The 7,674-nt window shown below is 40.4% G+C and overlaps 1 protein-coding gene across 4 annotated transcripts in view; it reads right to left on the reverse strand.

Moving 5' to 3' along the window:
• The window catches only part of LOC109953103 (aryl hydrocarbon receptor nuclear translocator 2-like), a 67,022-nt gene that overhangs the window by 45,961 nt on the left and 13,387 nt on the right, over window positions 1-7,674 (reverse strand). For all 4 annotated transcript variants that reach the window (XM_020588502.1, XM_020588500.1, XM_020588499.1 and 1 more), the window contains one exon: window positions 2,032-2,079. In XM_020588502.1, the coding sequence (XP_020444158.1) occupies window positions 2,032-2,079 (48 nt within the window). The remainder of the gene's footprint in view (window positions 1-2,031; window positions 2,080-7,674) is intronic.

The raw sequence follows: 7,674 nt of genomic DNA on the forward strand, positions 1-7,674 counted from the left end.
GAGCCCTGACTTAAACCCAATTGAGCATCTCTGGAGAGACCTGAAAATGGCTGTCCACCAATGTTTACCATCCAACCTGACAGAACTGGAGAGGATCTGCAAGGAGGAATGGCAGAGGATCCCCAAATGCAGGTGTGAAAAACTTGTTGCATCATTCCCAAAAAGACTCATGACTGTATTAGCTCAAAAGGGTGCTTCTACTAAATACTGAGCAAAGGGTCTGAATACTTATGACCATGTGATATTTGTTTTTCTTTAATAAATCTGCAAAAATGTCAATTCTGTGTTTTTCTGTCAATATGGGGTGCTGTGTTTACATTAATCAGGAAAAAAATGAAAAATGATTTTAGCATATGGCTGCAATATAACAAAGAGTGAAAAATTTAAGGGGGTCTGAATACTTTCCGTACCCACTGTATAAGTGGTCTCACTGTTTAAGTACTCATATAGACTGTGGAAGCAAATCAGAGCAGTACAAATTTTAATCTCATAAGCAACTAAATACTGAATTATAAAACAGCCACCACTGAATATTTACTGTTGAATTTACATACCACACTGAATTAATAGCATTGAAATGTTAATTGGGAAAAGTTAATTGGGAAAACATCTTTATGAATTTTTATTTATTTCCTCTTAAGTTTCAAATAGGTCATTACATGTGATGCAACTTCACAAAATCTGATGTAATTTTTTTTTTTTTTAGCTTTCACAAATTCAGGTAGTTTCCACGTTGTCAGTGAACATAAAACAATATTTACATTGTTCAAGAAAAAAATCAAGCCATAAATCACTGCAAATATTCAGCAGTGGTTAAAGTTTAGAATTAGTGCACTGAGAGAATTATTGCAGCTATTATTTGTTTCCATACTGATACCAGTTCTAGCAGCACCACAGCATCTGCAGGTTTAAGGCAATAGCAAAAATAATCCAAACTATTTAAAAAAACAAGACATGGGCTGTAAGGAAAGCACTTTCCTTTAATGTGTTTATTAAAATACAGGGACACTAGATGCATGATGCATATGATATCCTGTTGATTTACAGCGTGGAGGTTTTCACTGTAGGAGTCCCACTGTGTCATTTCAGCTGTCGTGCACCACAACCCCTTCCCCTAAACACTCTAAGAATATTGTGGATTTGGTCATCTCTCCTCTCTTTGCTGACTTTGTCTGTCCAGCTGTGCATCACTGTATGTCCTATACTGAGAAGCAGGGTGAGCCAACACTCCTAGCTATGGGAGACAGCAGTTAATTGTTCATTTGATGGGAGTAACATATACAAAATGTGCATGTACAGTGGCCAACCCTTTCACTTTATGAATATGAAACTGTCCTATAGCCAAATAGATCATTCATGTATTGCTGTTGTCTATTTATAAAAATGCAGTTCCTCTTGTATCCAGTAGAGAGCAGCTCATCCTCTCTACTCTCACCACTCAACCTCACCGAAAAAAATTCACATCAGCTCAAGAAATAAAGCACTTTCACTGCTGCACAACCTACAGATTTACACACTACACAGTATTAAACAAAAGCAAAGGGAAACAACTGAGATAAATTTGAGGACAGTTGAGATGCACTGACAAAGACTTGCAACCCTCTTCAAAAAAATAAATAAATAGCAAAGCATTTTATTTTTGATGGAGCAAAATAAAAAGCCAGTCATGAGGTGTTCATGCAGCAGTCAGTGTTACAAGCATAATGGTATCTGTAAGGTTCTCAAAGGCAAATTCAGGACTTTTTAAGTCCTTTTAAATGGAACGTTAAGCTCATCTGCAACCAATTCAACACCAAAGAGAAAAAAGATCTGATGTTCCAGTTTGATATAGTGCAGGGATACAGTAACTAATTCATTTATTCACCCAAAGAGTACAGTAAAAAGAAATGAGTTCAGTTACATTTTCTTCATCTCAGCACCTTTTATTTACAATGCCTGCAGATACCTTGAGACAGAATTTGTGTGATATTTGTGAACTAGTTGTAAAACATTTCAGACAGGCCTGGTGTCATCTGCTTTCAGTGTGCTCACCTTGAAAATTTGCTAGGTCCCTCACCATCTTCGTCATCAAAGTCCATTCTGAGAAATAACCACAGGAAACACAGTTACTACTTCTGTTACACTGAGAGCCAGCACAGCTGCCTCAGGATTAAATCCCCTATGTTTTCAGGTAAATAAAAACTAACAAAACGTAAACTCACAGTGATAGTTGTAGACAGCTCGTTTGGCTCTGCTGCTACAAAGTGACAGCTAACAAATACATCAATAGGTCATTGGGCCTCATTTACCAAGCGTTCAGGAAGAAATGTCTTAACTTATGCAGTTTTTACAAATATTCTGACATTCACCCATGCCTTCTTATTTGTTCTTAACAGTAGACTCTACATGCACTCAATAGCACACCTTATGCCAGGCATGGGCAAACTACGGCCCATTAGGCTTTTTAATCCAGCCCGCCGAACTTGTCCAAATTATATTATTAAATTATGTTATCATTAAACCTCATTCGTTTTGCCTTTTCCCTAAGATCTACCCACAAATTTTCAATGATGTTTAAATCAGGGGACTGTGATGGCCATTCCAAAACCTTCAGCCTGCGTCTCTTGAGGTATTCCATAGTGGATTTCGAGGTATGTTTAGGATCATTGTCCTGTTGTAGAAGCCATCCTCTTTTCAGCTTCAGCTTTTTTACAGATGGTGTGATGTTTGCTTCCAGAATTTGCTGGTATTTAGTGGAATCCATTCTTCCCTCCACCCGTGCAATGTTTCCTGTGCCACTGGCTGCAACACAACCCCAGAGCATGATAGATCCACCCCCATGCTTAATAGTTGGCAAGGTGTTCTTTTCATGAAATGCTGCTCCTTTTTTTCTCCAAACATGCCTTTGCTGATTGTGTCCAAAGAGTTCTATTTTAACTTCATCAGTCCACAGCACTTGTTTCCAAAACGCATCGGGCTTCTGTAGATGTCCTGTTGCATACTTCAGACGTTGGATTTTATGATGGGGACGCAGATAAGGTTTTCTTCTGCTGACTCTTCCATGAAGGCCTTGTCTGTGCAAGCATCGCTGCACAGTGGAACGGTGCACCACCACTCCTGAGTCTGCTAAATCTTCCTGCAGGTTTTTTGCAGTCAAATGGGGGTTTTGATTTGTCTTTCTGACCAGCATACGAGCAGTTCTGTCCGAGAGTTTTCTTGGTCTTCCAGATCTCATCTTGACCTCCACAGTTCCCCTGATCTGCCATCTCTTAATTACATTTCTTACTGTGGAAACTGCAAGCTGACAACGCTTTGCTATCTTCTTGTAGCCTTCTCCTGCATTGTGGGCATCAATAACTTTCATTTTCAGGGTCTTACACAGCTGCTTAGAGGAACCCATGGTTGCTGGGTGTCCACAAGTGTGTGCACAAGGTTTGAAGAGTCAAAGTATTTGTACAGCTTTGAAATTGGCATTTACCAATGACAGCTGTTGCTGTGCATCAGATCTAACGAGCTGATTAAGGTCTGATACCTTGTGAGAGACTTTGAGACTCTGGAACTCTTAGGGTGCCCAAACTTTTGCACCATGCCATAATCATGTTTTTATTTTTTATTTTTGTTCAATTTATGGCATAAGAAGTAACTATGCATCACTGTTTGCAGAAAATATTGTGCATTTTTTCCATTTCCAAGAGAAACTGTGTTAACATCTGTTCAAATAAAAAATCACCAAAATCTGTTATTTATCAAGGGGTGCCTAAACTTTTGCATAAGACTGTAAGTCTGTATGGCGCTTAATCATGTCGTGAATCCTGTCGTAAGACTTGTTACTTTATACGAGCAAGGGGACTTCAGCACTGTCAGTTCATTGCGTTCTTGGAGGAAACCGATGCAGATCACCAGGACTTACTTTACCACTCTTGTGTCAGCTGGTTAAGATTGGGCAAAGTGTTTCAACAAGTGTTAGAGCTCAAAGAGGAGCACTTTTTTGGAGTTAATGGGGAAATCTGATGAATTTCCTAAGCTGAGCGACAAGAAATGGCTTTGTGACTTTGGGTTTGCTGTGGACATTTTTTCCACACATGAATGAGCTAAACGTGAAGCTACAGGGGAAAGATCACTGTGTACACGACATGTACACAAATTCGATCTTCAGTCTGACTCCGTTTTAAAGGAGAAGTTCAACTCTCTTAAACTGAATGACTTTTATGCTTTACGTAATGAAGCCACGTTTCCAAACCTTCAGAGGATGGCACAGAAGATGCTGGCGTTGTTTGGAGCTGAACATCAACAAAGCCAGTCACAGATCCATGTTAACTGACCGACACCTCAGATCTATCCTGAGAATAACCACAGCAAAACTAATTCCAGACTTTGATGCACTGGCTAAAAAGGAAGACCAACAACACTGTTTGCACTGAAACTGAAGGTTTATTTCTCTATTGTGCTATGAAAAAATGCATTTGGAGAATAATTTGCATAATAATCCTTGCATATTCATGCTTTGCTACCTGTTAAAGGCCAAAACCTTTTATAGAATGGCTTTAATATGTCATTTATATTAGTTCACACAAACACTCCATCCTTCTGCTCCTGGCTCTGTCAAATTTTAGAACCCATTGTGGCCCGCGAGTCAAAAAGTTTGCCCACCCCTGCCTTATGCTCACTGTAGTTGGCTATTTTTGCTTCAGTATATTGTGTACTTATGACTTTCTAGAGATTTACAACAACACTAATACAGGGGTCCAAACAGCGAGTTATGAGTTGCATTTTGCAACCAAATTTTATTGAGGTACAATATTAGAGCAATTTTCATCTGCAGTTTCTTTATTCTGCAATCAAATATAACACATTTGAAAGCAAACCGTTGGTACTACAATCAAGACAAATTTATTTGCAGCCAAAAAAAGTGTGGATGTCAAATACAAAGTGCTTGAAATCAGAACTATTTTCATTTCAAACAAAAATATATAAATATAATTTACCCACTTTTTTCTTTGTTTGCAGTTTGTCTGCTTTGGTTGTGCTCCTAAAAGCTTTGCTCTCGGTGCACAGGTTTTTTGCTTGCAGAGCCTAAGTCTTTGGTTGCGAATCAAGAACCTTTCCAGGTTCATATTTTTTGGTTTCATGTCTGAGGAGGGGGAATACTGCATCTCTATTGGCCAGTGAGGAGCCAGTGACTTTGGCTGGAAGTCTCTGCCCTTTACTGTTATTAATTCATTCACATTCCAGGGACTGATTTGTACTGAAGCCACTCATGAAGAAAATCATGTCAGATGAGCTTGTACACAATATTGCTAGTCTTTAATTTAAAAAAAAGGGTTTATTTATTTTTAAGTACAAATTTAGGCATCTAATGTGTTTATTGCCAGTCTAGGATCATCAGTTTATAACAGCAGCAGTGGCACACAGCCAAGTTCTAACTACTAGCAACTAGTCATTTAAGACTATCTATCTCTCTTTCAATATATCCATTAGGGATGGGCAATACATTTCAAATATTCAGAGTCATTAAATATTTGAAAAAAATATGAATATTTCGTGCAACTATGGTTTTGTCTTTAAAGTGCCCATGGTGCTATTCCTTGTTTTCTGACTTACAGTATCTACAATGTTACAACAGTGAATTATCATCTGATGAAAGCTTAAGGATTTCCTTGAATGGTCATAATCACCAGGCAGTTGCACATTCATGTGAGCCTAACATCTACTGGTGCCATCGTAAAAGCATAATTTTTGACTGTGCTTGGTTTTGTGGATATATTTTCCCTCCTGCTGCTGCACTGTGACCAGAGGATGTGGGGAAAAATACAGGGCCTGAGGTTACTATATGTCTGGAAATGTCCCTGTTCAGGGACTCACCGTTTTACCTAACCAGGTCTAACCTACAGGCAGCCACTAGTGAAGCTCCCTGCAGCGGTGAATGATCAGCTCAACGCTGGATTCCCCCAGAGCACAGAACCTGTTTGTTTTGACTGCTTGAGTCCAGTGTGTCTGCCGCATGTGCTGTGATGTGTTGCTGATTAACTAGCGGATTAATGACACATGATGTTATTGTCGGTGCTACACTACCTGTTGGAGTTAGTTTCACAACTATGGGACTGTATGTGGTCGTGTGGGGGAAGACGCAGCGACCACCGATTGGATTTACTAACCTTGGAGCTACTTGGAAGGGAGCAATGTTTTCACTACTTGGAGGGACTTAACTAATAGTGTAAAAAAAAAAAAAAATAAACAAAAAACACACATTGCATGTCTGTTAATGTCTTGTTTCTGTTATGTTAGAGAGAATTGTTGTAAGGCTGGAGAAGTTACAATGTCTGCATTATGCCAGATAAAATATGGGGTTTCTCAATTACCCACTTTGTTTAGAGTGTTACACATCTCTTTTCATTGGTACATACTGTATACTGTTGTTGACCTATTTATGGAGGAGACATTCAGATTAATTAATGCTGTTGCAATTTGTCGTGCTGTCCACTTTCACATTCTGGCTCGAGCCTGTCAGGTAGGATTTGAGGCATTGTCATTATTGAAAACGCTGTCCCAGCTTCCTGACCAGTCTTGTGTCAAAAAATGTTCAAGATGTGTTTCCCCTGTTCAAAACCTGGTTTCAACTCGGTGGTTGTGGTTAGGATAAACTTATGATCCAGGCTAGGGCAAACACATCTCGATGAGAAAACAGACACTGACACAACACTGGCAGTGTTGTGTCCATTATCTATACGGTTTATCCTAGTGAGGGTCATGGGAGGGTGGAGCCAATCCCAGCTGTCCACCCTGGACAGGTCGCCAGTCTAACACAGGGCTGACAGAGACACACAACCACACACACTCACACTCAGTGCTATGGGCAATTTAGAGTCGCCACTCAACCTAAGCTGTATGTCTTTGGACTGTGTGAGGAGTCTAGGATACCTGGAGAGAACCCACACCGGCACAGGGAGAACATGCAGACTGCACACAGAAAGGCACCATGTCGGCCCGGGCTCAAACCCGGAACCTTCCTGGTATGAGGCAACACTGCACCACCATGCTGCCTCTCAGGTTTTAACTTTCCAAAATAATTACAGACTATTTGGATTTAGGATGGCTGCAAAGCCAATCTAGAGTTACCCAAGATTAGCAGTAAATGACTAGAAAACACCATGAGGTGCTGCTTGCGACTGCCTGCTTACTTCACAGCGGAACCTTTGACGGACTGCTGTTTCCTGCCTCTAAGGTAAACCGTACTCATTTCCTGTTTTCTGTACCTGCACTGCATTTTGCTTGCTTCCAGATTGTTTAGGAATTAAACTCACTATTTTCTAGGTTCATCTGAATTTTTGAGTGACAACATACGCTTGCACCACTTAAGAACTTGTGTTGCAGAACTTCTTGCTAACTACCAAATTTAACTTGCTACTTTAGGTTGGCTAGTAGCTTAATCGAGAGCAATGGCTTCCCCCTCTTCCTCTCCTCCTTTCTCTTGCTCGGAGTGTCGCATGTTCAGTTATTCCTCTGCCTCCTTTAGCGCTAATGGTACTTGTAATAAATGTCAGATGCTAGCAGCACTGGAGGCGAGGCTCACAGACTTAGAAGTGCGGCTCCACACCATGGAGAATAGGCAAGCTAGCTATGCCCATGTAGCTGGTGTGGAGCCTCCTAGACGTAGCTTAGCCCAAGCTAGCCGCCCCCCACAGCTTCCCGAGCAGC

This window comes from Monopterus albus, unplaced genomic scaffold, assembly GCF_001952655.1.
Source record: "Monopterus albus unplaced genomic scaffold, M_albus_1.0 scaffold545.1, whole genome shotgun sequence".
Classification (NCBI taxonomy): domain Eukaryota; kingdom Metazoa; phylum Chordata; class Actinopteri; order Synbranchiformes; family Synbranchidae; genus Monopterus; species Monopterus albus.